At 42.5% G+C, this 15,626-nt stretch overlaps 1 protein-coding gene across 1 annotated transcript in view; it reads left to right on the plus strand.

Moving 5' to 3' along the window:
• Window positions 1-10,518, plus strand: part of LOC111728359 (carcinoembryonic antigen-related cell adhesion molecule 6-like) — a 21,906-nt gene extending 11,388 nt beyond the window's left edge. Inside the window, exons 5-6 of the mRNA XM_023518999.1 lie at window positions 7,631-7,771; window positions 10,390-10,518. Coding sequence (XP_023374767.1) covers window positions 7,631-7,731 — 101 coding nt within the window. The 3' untranslated portion in view covers window positions 7,732-7,771; window positions 10,390-10,518. The remainder of the gene's footprint in view (window positions 1-7,630; window positions 7,772-10,389) is intronic.
• The last annotated feature ends 5,108 nt before the right edge of the window (window positions 10,519-15,626 follow it).

Consider the following 15,626-nt stretch of genomic DNA (forward strand, 5'->3'; position numbering starts at 1 on the left):
TATTTTGTGAGCAAAAAAAAAAAAAAAAAAAAAAAAGAAAGAAAGAAAGAGAAAAAAAGAAAAGGAAAGAAAGAGAAGAAATGTCTATTTGTAGTCCTTTACCCATTTTTTAATTGTTGTTGACTTTTTTTAATCATAAATCCCTTACTGGGATTACAGGTGCCTGCCACAATGCCTGGCTATTAATTGTTGTTGACTTGTAATAGTTCCTTATATATTCTGGAAATTAATCTGAAATTAATTATCAGGTATATCATTTGCAGATATTTTTCCCATTCCACGGGTTTCCTCTTCCCTTTGTCGACTGCATCCTTTAACGTACAAATGTTTCTAATTTTCACAAAGCCCAGCTTATCTACTTTTTCTTTTGTTGCCTGTGCTTTTGGTGTCATAGTCAAGAAATCATTGCCAAATTCAATGTGATGAAGCCTTTACCCTATGTTTTCTTCTATGAGTTTTATGGTTTAGTGCTTACATTTAAGTGTGTGATCTATCTTGTGTTAATTTTTGTACACGGTGTCAGGTGAAGAGTCAACTCGTCCTTTTGCATGACCATTCAGTTTCCCAGTATCATTTGTTGAAAAGACTATCCTTTCCCCCATCGAATAGTCTTGACACCCTTGTCAAAAATATTCAGCGGTATGTACACACTGAAATAGACATTTTTTCAAGAAAGATATACAAATGGCCAAAAGGCACAGGAAAAGATGCTTAATGCCACTAATACTTAAGGATATGCAAATCAAAACCACAATGGTGTATGACCTCAATGGTGTGACCACTACTTATTTCTGGGCTCTCTGTTTATTGCACTGGTTTCTGTGTCTAGACCACATGGTATTGATTTGGCATGGTAGTAAATTTGGAAACCAGGGCATGAGTCCACCAGCCTTTTTCTCCTTTTTCAAGATTGTTTTGGCTATTTAGAATCCCCAAGATTCCACATGAATTTTAGTATACATTTTTTATTTCTTCAAGAAATATCTCTGAGATTCTAGTAGGGTTCACATTGATTTTACAGATCAATTTAGATGGTGTTGTCATCTAACAAGTCTTTCAACTTTCTTGTTTTGAGACAGAGTCTCAAGCTGTGGCCCTGGGTAGAGTGCTGTGCTGTCACAGCTCACAACAACCTCCAACTCTTGGGCTTAAGCAATTCTCTTGCCTCAGCCTCCCAAGTAGCTGGGACTACAGGCACCACCCCAAGCCCAGCTATTTTTGTTGCAGTTGTCATAGTTGTTTAGCTGGCCCAGGGTGGTTTCAAACCCGCCAGCCTTGATGTATGTGACTGGCGCCATAACCACTGTGCTACTGGCACCAAGCCATGAGTGTTTTTATTATGAAAGAATGTTGAGTTTTGTCAAATGCTCTTATTGATTTAATCTCCTTACTAGTTATAAGCCTACGCAAATTTTCATGATTCCATCCTGGTAGCGTTTGTATGGAATGCCTAGGAATTTGCCCATTTCATCTAGTTATCCAATTTGTTGGCAAAAAAATATTACTAGTACTCTAATAATCCTTATTATTTATGTAGAATTGATAATATGTCTCCCCTTTCATTTCTTATTTTAGTAATTTGAATCTTCTCTCTTTTTTGTTTTTAGTCAATCTAGTTAAAGATTTTCAATTTTGTTCATCCTTTTGAAGAACCAAGTGTTGTTTTCGTTGATTGCCTCTATTGTTTTTCTCTTTTATTTATTTCTAGTCTAATCTTTGTTGTTTCCTTCATCTACTATCTTTGAGTTTAATTTGTTCTTTTTCTATATCCTTAAGTTCTAAGTTAGGCTGTCAATTGGAGATCTTTCTTTTTTTAATTTCCTGGTAGTAATAAATTTATTTCTTTTCTAATTTTTTAAAATTTCATGTTATCGTGGGGGTACATATAATTTGGTTATATAGTTTGCTTTTTTAAGGTTAAAGTCCAAGTGGTGGTTGTGTCCTTCACCCAGGAATTGTGCGGTATACCTGTGCAATGTACCCGTTAAGTGAGAATTTACCCATCGCTTACCCTCCTCAACTTGACCTTTATTGTGTTATTTTCCCATGTGAACATTAAGGTGCTGATCCAATTTAGAAGTCAGTACATGGTATGTTTTTTTTTCTATTCTTGTGACACTTTACTTAAGCTATAAGGTCTCCATCTTTTTCATGAGTGAGTAATATTCTATAGTATACCCATACCACAATTTATTAATCCAGTCACATATTGAAGGCCATTTGGGTTGTTTCCATGACTTGTTCATTGTGAATTGTGCTGCTATAAGCACTCAAGCACAGGGGTCTTTATGATAAAATGTCTTTTTTTCCTTTGGGTGAGTACCCAGTTGTGGGATTGCAGGATCAAATGGTAGGTCTATGGTTAGCTCTCTAAGGACTTGCTGTACTCCTTAGCGTTGTACTAGTTTATAGACCCATCCGTGCCAGCATCTGACTTTGGAACCTTATAGTCTGAGCCATTCTTACTGGGGTTAAATAATATCTCAATGTGGTTTTCATTTGCCTTTCTCAGATGATGGAATATGATGAGAATTTTTTTTTATCTGTCTGTTGGCCATTAGTCTATTATCACTGGAAAAGTTTCTATTCATGTCTCTTATCCAGTTTTTAATGGAATTGTTTGATCTTTTCCTATAGATTTGCTTTAGTTCTTTGTAGATTCTGATTATCAGCCCTTTGTCAGATGTGCAGCATACAAATATCTTCTCCCGTTCTGTAGGTTGTCTTTTTGCTTTGTTGATTGTGTCCTTAGCTGTGCAGAAACTTTTTAGCTTGATCAAATCCCATTTATTTATTTCATTATTGCTGCAATTTCCGATGGGATCTTCTTCATAAATTCTTTCCCTAGATTCATACCATTAAGTAGTGAGTAGTGAGAGGTGTGGGTCTAGTTTCAGTCTTTTACATATGGCTGTTCAGTTCTTCCAACACCACTTTTTTTTTCTTGTGACAGAATCTCACTATGTCACCCTTGGTAAAGTGCTGTGGCATGACAGCTCACAGCAACCTTAAACTCTTGGACTTAAGTGATTCTCTTACCTGAGCCTCCCAAGTAGCTGGGACAGCAGGTGCCTGCCACAATGCCCAGCTATTTTTTGGTTCTAGTTCTCATTCTTGTTTGGCAGGCCTGAGCTGGGTTTGAACCCACCAGCTCCTGTGCATGTGGCTGGCACCCTCGCATCTGAGCTACAGGCACTGAACTCCAGCACGATTCATTGAATAGGAATTCTTTCCCCCAGCTTTGCACTCTTTCTCATTTCTGAATATGGTCATTTAAGGCAATGCATTTCCCTCTTGGGAATGCTTTTGCCATATCCTACACCTTTTGATAGTTTGTGGCCCCATTGTCATTTTGTTCAAGAATTCTATTGATTTCCATCTTTATCTCCTCCTTGATCCAGCTATCATTCAGCAATAAGTTGTTTAGTTTCCATGACTTTGTGTGGGGATGAGTGTTTCTATTGCAATTGAGTTCTAATTTCATTCCATTGCAGTCTCTAAAGATACATGGTGTAATTTTTTAAATTTGTTTAAGCTTTATTTGTGACTGAAGATATTATCACTTTTAGAGAATGATCTGTTAGCTGATAAGAAGAAAGTATATTCAGTATTATTGGGGTGAAATGCTCTGTAAATGTACCTGTTAAGTACATTTGTTCTAGAATCATGTTTAATTCTTTGTTTGTTTTTTTTTTGAGACGGAGTCTAAAGTCTAAAGTCTAAAGTCTAAAGACGGAGTCCCCCCTGGGTAGAGTGCCATGGCATCACGCTCACAGCAACCTCCAACTCCTGGGCTCAAGCGAGTCTCCTGCCTCAGCCTCCCAAGTAGCTGGGACTACAGGCGCCCCCCACAACGCCTGGCCATTTTTTGGTTGCAGCCGTCATTGTTGTTTGGTGGGCCCGGGCTGGGGATTCGAACCCACCACCTTAGGTATATGTGGCTGGCGCCTTAGCCACTTGAGCCACAGGCACCGAGCCATCATGTTTAATTCTAAAATTTCTTTCTTTAATTTTTGCTTAGAGGATCTGTTCTGTTCTATCAATAGGATATTGAAGTCCTAAGGATGTTTTATTTATAATTTTGTTTAGATCAAGTAGAATTTGCTTTATAAATCTGAGAGAACCTAAGTTGGGTGCATACATATTTAGGATTGTTATGTCTTCTTTTTTTGGTTTGTTTGGTTTTTTTCTTTGAGACAGAGTCTCACTCTGTCACCCTGGCTAGAATGTTGTGGCATCACAGCTCTCAGCAACCTTCAACTCTTGGACTTAAGTGATTCTCTTGCCTCAGCCTCCCTAGTAGCTGGGACTACAGGTACCCACAACAACGCCTGGCTATTTTGGGGGGCGGGGGGGTTGTAGCTGTCATCATTGTTGTTTGGCAGACCCAAACTGGGTTCAAACCCACCAGCTCTGGTGTATGTGGTTGGTGCCCTAGCAACTTGAGCTACAGGTGCCAAGCCTGTTATGTCTTCTTCTTGAATTGTGCCCTTGACTAGTATATAATGTGTATCTTCGTCTTTACTTTTGTCACGTTAAAGTCTATGGTGTCTATAATGAGAATCACAATTCCTATCTTGTGGTTTTGATTTGCAGGAATTATTGTTTTCCAGCCCTTCACCCTGAGTCTTGATGTGCCCTTGGGGTGTTAGATATGTTTCCGGAAGACGACAGGTGCTAGGCTTGTATTTTTTAAATACAATCAGCCTATGTCTCTTTGGAGGGGAGTTCAAGCCGTTCACATTTATTGAGAAAAGAGATAAGTAGGGCGGATTTCTGTTCATTCTCTTATGGGGACTCTGTTACTTTGTATATTCCTGTAGGCCACTGTGGTAGCTAGACATAGTTCTTTAGTTTCCAGGTAGTTTTACTTTGGTAGGACTCCATCACCTTAGTCTGTGTGTAGTACAGGTCTGAGTACTTCCTAAAGGGGTAGTCTAGTAATGGTAAATTTTCTCAAAGTTTGCTTGTCAGGAAAATATTTGGTTTCTCTGTCAAATATGAAACTTAGTTTTGCAGTATATAGAGTCCTGGGCTGGCAGTTGTTATGTTTGAGAAGACTGATGATAGGAGCCCACTCTTTCCTGGCTTATAATGTTTCCACTGAGAAATCAGCTGATAACCTGATGGGTTGACCCTTGGAGGATAAGTGGTGCTTAATGACTGGCTGCTTGTAGAATTTTCTCTTTCATTTTCTCCTAGACAAGTGTCTAGGAGATACTCTTATCCTGGGATATAATATCCACCTAGTAGCTATATCTCTGAGTCACTGGCAATGCTGGGGAAATTTTCAACTATAGCGTCCATGCTTTGGGGACTCTCTTCTTCAAGGATACCTATAATTCATTTGTGTGTATGCTTTGCATGGTTCCACATGTCTCTAAGGGATTGTTCTGCATTTGCTCCCTTCTTTTCTGGCTCTTTAAATGACTGGGTTACCTTAAGAGCCTTGCCTTCAAACTCTGAGATTCTTTCTTTCCCCGGGGTTTAATATGTTGCTGATGCTGTGTTTTGAAACTCCTTGAATGCCTCTTTCAAAGCATTAAGCTCTGTTATATTTTTCCTAATTTTGTCCAGATCCTTGATGACATTATCTTTAATTTCATTAATATCTTGGGTCAATTTTTTGACTTCTTGTTGCTGGTTTTCAACACTATCATCAATTCCAGTCATCTCATTTGCCATCCATTTCCTAGATTCTATTTCTGTTATTTCACCAATTTCTTTCTTTCTTTTTTTTTTTGGCCAGGGCTGGGTTTGAACCTGCCACCTCCTGCATATGTGACTAGCGCCCTACTCCTTTGAGCCACAGGCACCACCTACCAATTTCTTTATGGGTAAAATTTTCTGCTGTAATTCCATTGTGATCCCTTGGAGGAGTTGATCTATTCTGGTTATTCATATAGCCAGAGTTCCTTTAAGGCTTTCTCCTGTGTGATATCTTCTTTTTTTTTTCCCTTCCCTTGTATCTTCTTTAACTCTAGGCTATAGGGTTAAGATGACCTTGTGACCTTGCCAGAGGATCATGCCCAACCTCTGCATCTGCAGATTCTGGCCCCAGGGAAGGGCATAACTGCCAGGAACCTTTCCTCACTCCTGGGCACTCTTTGCCCCTGCTGTCTCTCCTTCCATTGGTGCTTCCTTTCTCTTTGGGCTCCTGTTGCTCAGTGAACAGCTGACGCTACCAGTTGCTCGTACCCAGGCTAACCCAACGCCAGGCCCACAAGTCCATGAAATTAAAAACCAGACTACTGCAGATGGAGTGCTGTCAAGTAACACTTACACATTTCTAGCCTCAGATTCCTCAAACAAAAATTGCAATAACAAGATCTGCTTTAGTATTGTCTTAAAAAATTATGGTAGTAATCAATTAGACCTTCAGCAAAATGCCACACACAGAGGAAATGTTCCATAAATGTTAGCTCCTATTATCACCACTATTAGCATTAGCCTTGAGGTCAAGAAGTCCTAGAGTCAAATTTAAGATTCACCTCTCACCAGCCACGTGACTTTGAGTAAGTTTTCTCACCATTCAAAGCCTACATTTTCTTATTTGTAAAATGGAAATAATACATCTCTGACAGAGTTACTGTATAGATCAAAGAAGATACATGTCCAGTGCTTGGCACAGGGCTTTGCACATAGGAAGTACCATATAACACTGGCTAACTAATTGTCAGGCTTGAGTTAATTGGTGAAGGATAAGCCCCAGATGTAACACAAATAAAGAAGAAACAGATGTAAAAGGTATTTTGTATAGATATAGATATTCACACACACACATATGGGAGGAGGCATAACCTCCCATTAGGACATGGTTACTGATAAAATAGGGAAAAGATGGGGGGAGCTAAGTGCAGTGTCAAGCCTGTTACATTTGTTTTCCTCCATTGAGATACAGCCACAATGGGATGACCCATGCACGATTATTTACTGGGAAAAATATCTGCAAAGGAGAGCAAGGCAGGAGTAAGAGGAGCTTGGAAGAGCCCTCAGACCACATGGCAGATCTGAAGCCTGTGAAGGAGAAAGAGAAGACAGTGTCAGGTTGTGGTGTGGTTCTAAGGGAGTTTCTGCAAGGCTGATGTGGAGTCCTTGAGACAGTCACCAAGCACAGAAAAATAGGGTCTGGTGGAATTGGGTCTTCACACTTCTGCTGGAAGCCCGTGGGAAGCAAGGACTCTGCTGCACAAAGGAGGTGGTAAATTCAGAGTACATCAACCTGGGCCTTCTGTCAACTAAGTCTCTGCCATACAGACCTGAGAGCCTTACATTCGTGGTTCCGAGACACTGAGAAAATGCAACCACAGAGAGGTAGAAAGTTATAATAACATACAAAAATTCCAGTGAGCCTTTCTCACATTTCAAAACCTTTGAAAATACCTGAATGTAGTAAGCCTAGGGTGGAATTGTCCAAAGACTGATCACCAACCTAGGAATACAGTGATAGGGGAAAAATATTTTAAGGATGTAGTTGGCTAATCACCTCCCAGCAGCTTTTCCCCACACACAACCAAAGTATTCCTTGAAGGAACAAGTAGAGAGTACTTCATGTAGAGAGCTATTTCCCAGAGGACCTCCACCTGTGAAATAATCTCACCTTCATTCCTTCTCTTCTCTTCCCATGCAGATCCTTCAGATCCTCCAGTGCCAGGAAGTTCTCCTGGCCTCTCAGCGGCAGCCACTGTTGGCATCGTGATTGGAGTACTGGCCAGGGTGGCTCTGATATAGCAACCTTGCTGCATTTTCTGTATTTCTGGAAGATTGGCAGGTATGATGCCTTTCCTTATTAGGTTTCCTCCAAGGCTAACTGCCATGCTTGGGAGAGGGAAAGACGTTCTACACCTGTCTCTGCGCCTGGATCTCCTCCTCCTGCTAAACTCTTGCTTCTCGGCACTAATTCCTGCCAGTCTCTTCTTCCCTGGTGTCCGTGCTCCCTGCACCCCACTGTCTCCTGGACATGGCTGTTCCAATCCCCATATAGTCTAGAGGAACAGACCCAATTATGTTCCTATGGTCCCCACTCAGGGAAGCCAAGGTCCAAGAAGAAAATAAATGAGAAAAAGAAAGAAGCAGCAGGAGAAAGCAAGACCTGTGCTCCACTGACCACAGTGGCAGGGGGAGGAGGAACAGGACAGGAGGAGAACCTAAGGAAAAGACAAACTACCAAATCCCTTCAGACAATAGAAAGAGTCAAACAAATGAAAACCAGAATCTACCCCTGGAAAACAAATTAGGAAAACTCTTAGAGTAGAAGAAGGCACAGAATCTGTCCACAAAGTATGGAGCTAAACATGAAAATCCAGCAAACAGGAAAAGAGTAAACACCAGAAGAGATGATGGTTAGACGGATGGGTTCCTAACAGGAAAGGCAATACCAACATGGTATGAATGAACATGGAGAAATTGACTACTCACAGTGTCCTCCATAACTCAGGGAGCAAGGATCCTGTGCTTGGGAATAGCAGTGGCAGTGTCTGACATTTATTTAGGGCAAGCGACCAGCATGATCTCACAGAGCACAAATCCTCAGCCTCCAACCACAGTGGGTAAAACCACTCACTCAGTGAGAACTGATCTGTTCCACCGTGTGTCCTGCTCTGGCAGGGAATCCTAGGTGCCCAAACAGCTCTCTTCCTTCTCAAAAAGATTTTTAAACAGAGTCTAGGTCTATCACCCAGGCTATAAGGCAGTGGCATCATCATAGCTCACAGCAACCTCAAACTCCTGGGCTCAAGCAGTCCTCCTGCCTCAGATTCCCAAATAGCTGGGACTTCAGGTATGTGCCACCATGTCCGGCCTCCTGCATTTTTACAGAGAGCATCTCCATTTTCCATTGTTAAGTTGGGACAGGTACTCACAACTTCTTAGCCACAGGAGTCCCCTGAGGCACAGCCCCACCAGAGAGGCTCCCTCCACCTAGGCCAGGCAGGTCTGAATAAGATCCCATGTTCCCAGATGTTCCCAGAAGCCATTGCCTGGTCCTTACTCCTTCCCCCTCCTGCTTCTATTATGGATGTGGGCATTCTCCCATGGTGAGACTTTCCTTGTCTTTTGGGTGCTCTGGGTGTTGTGTGCCTCAATGCCCCTCCTTGCCACTGGAGTGTGTTGTTGAGAAACATATCTGGGCAAAAGTCAAGTCCTCATGAACTGGTAGAAACCTTCAAAGTGGATAGTGGCCTCCTGTGGTTTGATCCCTGCCTTCCTCTGATGCTACTGTGCTGGGCCTAGAGCACAGACTCAGATGGAAGTGAATTCCTTAACTGACAATGGGCTACCTTCCCATGCCCAACCACTACCACTGCCCCCACCTGCCACCTCCTTCAGCTAGAAATCACCAGGGCTTACGTCAGTGCATTTCCATGGACTGGTAACTCATTTTTTGCTCCCCCAGGTGAGGACAACTCTGACAACTTTCCTGACAATGTAAGCACAACCATTTTCTCATGGAAATGACTCTGTACAGAATTGGTTACTCTTGAAGACACAACTGTGAGATCAAATTTGGGCTAAAATTTTTAGTGCAGCAACTCACAGTAATCACTCCCAGGAGTACCTCACAGCAGCACTTTGGAATTATCTCCAAAGAGATAATTATCCCTGTGCAGAACACTGACTGTGGCTCTTAGTAGCTCTGTGACTCTGCGCAAATAACTTAACCTCTTTGACCCTCAGCTTTGCCATCTGTAAAATGGACATTTTGCCTACTTCAACGACAAGGTGAAGGGAATAAGGAATTTAACATGTGTAGAGCACTCAGCACCACGGCCAGAAGGAGGACACTAAATCCTTCTCCCTCCTCTACCTTCAACCTGACCCTGTCCTTACTGTCAAAAGGATAATTTCCATTCTAATGGATCTGAGATCCTGCCTCCTTTATTTTATAACAATTTTTCTCATTTTAACCTTTCAATAGACTACACATGTATACTGAAAAGAGCTAAATCATAATTACATTTCTCAGGGTATGATCTTTCACAAGTTAAACACACCCATGTAAGCAGCAAATCCAGAAACCACCATCCTGACGTCCAGTGCTCCAGATGAGTTTTGCCTGGTTTTGCTCTTCCATACATGAGAAATACGGCACATCCTTATTTGTGACTTCTCTCATTCAGTGTTCTTTTGTGAGTTTCATATTGTTTATCCATATTGTTATATGGATTTATGGATTTATTATCATATTCTGTTGCACAAATGCCACTTTAATGTGTCTCTTCTAATGATCATTCATCAGAGTGTCAGCAAGCAGAGGATGGGTAGCAAGAGCCCTTCTCCAAATCTCAGACTTTCAAAGTGGTGACAGGCCCTGGTGCTGAATCTCACTGAGCAAAGGTGAGGCCCTGAGTCATGACACTGACTTAACTGATCACTATTTGTGCTTTTCAGGCGGATGAAATTGCCTAGTCTTCTTTGAACTTCAAAGCCCAGAAACCAACACAACCAACTTCAGCCTCCCCATCCCCAGTGACCACAGAGACAATTTATTCAGAAGTAAAAAAGAAGTAATGCAACCTGGCCTGCTCTCTGCACTGCTGATGTCTCTCACCCTCATCACTAGGAGAAGAATTGCCTTCAGGGGAAAAGGGAAAAGTCTCTCCCATCCTCTCTTTCCTAATAGGCACTTCTTGGGTGCCTGGTCACAGCCCCTCCCTTCAATATCCACAGATGAAAAGGCACATCGAGAGTCCTAAGAAACCACACCTTCTGGCTCAGTGCCTGTGCTCCGTGGCCACATACAGCAGGGTTGGCGGTCGAACCCGGCCTGGGCCTGCTAAACAATAATAATAACTACAACAAAAAAATAGCAGAGCATTATGGGGGTGGGGTGGGGGGGTGCCTGTAGTCCCAGATACTTGGGAAGTTGAGGCAAGAGACTCGCTTAAGTCCAAGAATTTGACCACACACTCTACCAAGGGTGACAAAGTGAGAATCTGTATCAAAAAAAAAACAAAAAAAAAACGCCCCTTCCTTGTCATTGAAATTTGGCAAAGCCAACTTGGCACAGAAGTTGCCAGAACCTCCCCACATCTCCCCATTTCTTCCACCTGGATTTGTTTTAAACTAAAATATTCAGGGCTCACTCATTTCTTTCCATCCCAGCCCTGCCCTATCAGGACTTGAACTTGCCATAACCTTGAGGTTACACATAGGTCCTTCTCTCTGTGCAGAAAAAGGGAGAAGTAAAGGCAATAATTGCTCCTCCTATCTCTCCAAAGCCCAGGGTGAAGCCACCATACTCAGGAAAATCAAGCTTATAACCAATAGTAACCTTGGAAATTCTACACCTTTGTCCACTTTGGGGTTGTCTATAGGATCAGAGTCTGAGCACCTTGCTGCTTACCTAACTAAGCACTTCGGCAAACCTCTCTCCAGAGAACCCACTAGAAGCCACTAGGAAAACTATTTGACAAGAGCCACAGTGATTCCTGATGGAAAATGCGAAAGTGCACTTTGTTTTGTTATCTTTATGCTCTTTGTTCAAGGAAGTGCCAAAGAGGGAGGGGTTCCAGTCTTAGGGGGGGAACCAGCTTTTAATAGACACAATCTGCCAGGAACTTAGAGGGGGATCGGAGAGGTCCCCTTCAGAGATTATTTAAAGTATTACTTTAAAATGCACAATTGGGTTTTTTTTCCTTTTCTCTCAGACATTCTGCCATTTTAATTTTTGTAACTGTTTATTTATGCGAAAAGGGTGGTTTTTACTTAGAGTAGCCGTATAAGCCAATCCAACTGCCTTCTGTGGAAGAAGTCACCCCAATCCCTCAGGTCCCTTGCTCAAGAGCCTCCGAGGCGTTTTTTATCAGGGTTCCAAATAGAAATAAGAAAAAGCTTCCCTCATCCGTTTCCAGGCACCTCAGACCAACCCTCAGCTACCATTCCAGTCCACATCTCTACCTGCACACTTTCTGGCTGCCCTGCTCACTTTCTCGGGAAGCCACCTGTGCTGAGATGTATTTGGTCCCTGAGAAGGGGGAGCACCTATGGGGCCCTCTCAGTCACACTGGTGGCATTGTTTACAACGAGAAAGCTGCACTGGTGCTGATGCCCTTGGGACACAGGGCTGTGGGAGGGTGTTAGGACCTGGGGTGGGGTGGGGGGAGGGGCTGATAGCACAGCCCTGGGCATTTTGAACAGCCTCTGAGATTTACTCTTTTTCCAATGGGGTCCATCAATATATCTATATATATAAGAGAAAGGTTTTAATATTGCCTTCTTGATCTCAGGATATACCTAAGAGGCCTTCTCCAAGAGAATTAGTTGCAAACTCTATATACTCAGGTACCTCTTTCAAGGTTTTCTAACCCTGACACTGTACATATCTTCCCTTATCCGTGCTGCGCTGTGTTATTTAATTTTGTCTGGTTAATTCCACTTCCCAATTATTTGTAAAATGTGCTCTATATTTCTAATAAAAATTATATATCAGACACCAAGATGCTGCCTCGTGGTTAGGTTATTACTTTAGTTTAGACAATGTTATCTTCACAGGGAGAAGAAAAAAATTCTTCCATGGAGAGTCAAAGTAAACCTGTTTCTAAGTCTATAGATATTGATTCAGTGATCAGAGAATGAGCTACATTCATCAGCACACCTGCCAACAAAGTGGGTGTATCTGGTAGTCACAGACCACAGCTGCAACCTGCCGGGAAGGAACTGCCTGTCTCCCTCCAGGAGAGAAGATGATGATAGAGGATTAAACATCATACTTACTACAACAGGCACCAATATCATAACTCATCTGAGGATCATGAAAAATCTCAAATCTCCCGGCCTCTTCACTGGGGCCAACACTTCCCCAGTGAAGAGGCAGGTCCAGAGATTCAGGTGGAGCAACACAAGTGTCTCCACAGGTTCAGTCACATAGCAACTGCCCTAGATCCTCGTCTCTTCCTTGCTCCCAGTTCCTCTCAGAGAGTTGGATCCGTTCTACTATGAATAACCTTCATGTATTAACTCCACTAAGGATTAAGCCATCACACAGATCTCATTTCCTTCACTTCTAAGCAGCTGAATCCATGTGGGATTCCCTCATCACCTACTTTCTCCTGCCCTCTGCAGTGATGCCTCCATACCCAGGACCACTGGAAGCAGCATCAAATCAGTACCCATTTCTCGGCCAAAGAAAAGGTTTTTCACCATCCTCACACCTTTTTACTTTTACAACATCAAAGACCACAGACAACTTTTGCATTCTGGGGTGGTCCCCCACCTATGTATTGCACCCCTCACACCACATTCAGTCCTCAGGCCCGTCTTGTCTCCCTCCTTCCTCAGCTTCAGTGACCTCTACAGAAGGGTCCTGCATTTACATCTCTAATCCCAGAGCCTGTGACACCGCATCCAATGCAGTCTGACATCAGTCATTTAAACCAGCCTCCCCACGGCTCACTCACTTCCCTCTGCTCATTTGTCCCCCAAATTTAACACATCCTCAGGGCCTCTTAATCCTTTTCTAACATCTCCCACTTACGTTGTTCTCTCCACTTCCATAAACCTGACTAACCCAGGCCCTCAACAACTGCTCAAAGCACTGCCTGACTTCTTGTCTTGAGGCTCCCTGAATCTTCCTTGTGCGATGGTGCCACACTTCCTCCCTGAAAACTAGTTCACTCACCTACTTAGGAACCTGTTTTAGCCTACTCTGGCCTACTATAAGGTCAATTTTTTTCTCTTTACTAATCCTTCTTACTCTCTTTACCACTACTCCCTACTATAAGTCCCCATCCTAATTTTTCTTTACACAGAGTCTCTCTCTGTTGCCCAACTAGAGTGTAGTGGTACCATCACAGCTCGTAGCAACCTCAAACTCCTGGGCTCAAGAGATCCTCCTGCCTCGGCCTCCTGAGTAGCTGGGACTACAGGCATGAGCCATCATCATGCTCACCCAATCCTAATTAGATCTATCTTTCTACACAGCCCTGCCCCTCCACCCCCCCCCCACACACACATAATTCTTAGTCTCAATGCTATGCCTAGAACATTCCAAACAAGGTGATCTCCCAGCCACCATCTGCACTACTGTGTTACTCACAACTTTATCACTAGCAATCTCTGACCTCATGGAATCGTGGAAGACAAAGACTGTGGCATTAACCATGAACTTGAGACTGAAGTCACAACTGACCTGTGGTTGAGAATATTTTCCTGATGACTAATTCAAGTGTTCATGAGAGAAATGAGGAAGGCAAGGTCCCTACCTCAGGCAACATACAGTCTAAGACAAAAGATAGGATGTGAAAAATAATAATACAAAAGAAGGTAGGGATAAGTGCCACAAGAAGTCAGGGAAATTTAATGGGAAAAACAGCTACATACTTGGGATATTTTTTAAAGAATAAGCAATGGGCGGTGCCTGTGGCTCAAAGGAATAGGGTGCTGGCCCCATATACTGGAGGTGGTGGGTTCAAACCCAGCCCCAGCCAAAAACTGCAAAAATAAACAAAAAGAACAAGCAATGCTCAGACCTCACCCATAAATTCTCATTTAATTGCCTGGAGTGGGACCCAGGTTTTAGTAATTTTTAAGCCTTCTTGGATGCTACTAACATGTAGCCCCTATGGAGAACCCTCACTGTAATAGGTAGGACCTGGGCCTAAATCAAGGGGGTTTTTTTAGCTAGGAGTAAAATATTAGAATCATCAGAATTATCTAGGGAACTTTTTCAACATACATAAGCCTACATACCATCCCTGAGAAGCTGATACTCCTGACTCCAGAAACTTGAGGTTGTATATTTTGAAAAACACCCAAGTGATTCTTGCATGTTAGGAAACAGTGATCTGAAGCACAGATATGATAGAAAGGATGAAGAAGAGTTGGAAGAACATTCTACACGATGTGTATGAATGATCTGTTGGGCAGGGCACAGAGAAGTACTCAGGAAGAAACTGTTGGCAAATGGCTAAACTTTAAAAGACTGACAATACCAGGTGGGACGAGTGTGGGAACAACTGGTGCTGTCATATATTGCTGGTGGAAGCATGGAGTGGCTCAGCCGCGCTGGAAAACAATTTGACGATTTCTTATGAAGTTAAATATATGCTCTACGACCCAGAGAACCCATTCCTAGATGTTTACCAAAGAGAAGTGAAGAGAAAGGCATTATCTCTTTTTATTTTTGTGTCTTCTTTCTTAGACTTTATGTTCCTTGGGGTGAAGACCTTGCCTTCCTCCATTCTGTATCTTTCATGAACACACGATTAGTCATCAAGAAAAGATTCAGAACCATAGATAGGTGGGTCCTGAGTTTCCAGTGCACACAAAGAGTTGTACATGAATGCTCAAAACAGCATTGTTCAAAAAAGCCAAAAATTGGAAATAACCCAAAAGTCTCTCAGCAGGTGAATGGATGAAATAAATTGTGGACTATCCACACAATAGAATACTACTCAGCAACAGAAGAGCACAAACTACTCATGAAACAAAATGGATGAATCTCGAAAACATCCTGGTGCGCAGAAGCAGCCAGATGCAGAAAGCATGTGCTGTATAAGACCCTTTAAATAAAGCTCCGCACTTCTAACTAACGGTGTCAAGGATTCGCCCCACAGGGTGGGAATAACTGCAAAGGTGCTCAAGGAGCTTCGGGCCTGATGGAAATGCTCTGCATCTCCATTCAGGAG

This window comes from Otolemur garnettii, unplaced genomic scaffold, assembly GCF_000181295.1.
Source record: "Otolemur garnettii isolate 467f Iridium unplaced genomic scaffold, OtoGar3 scaffold00152, whole genome shotgun sequence".
Lineage (NCBI taxonomy): Eukaryota > Metazoa > Chordata > Mammalia > Primates > Galagidae > Otolemur > Otolemur garnettii.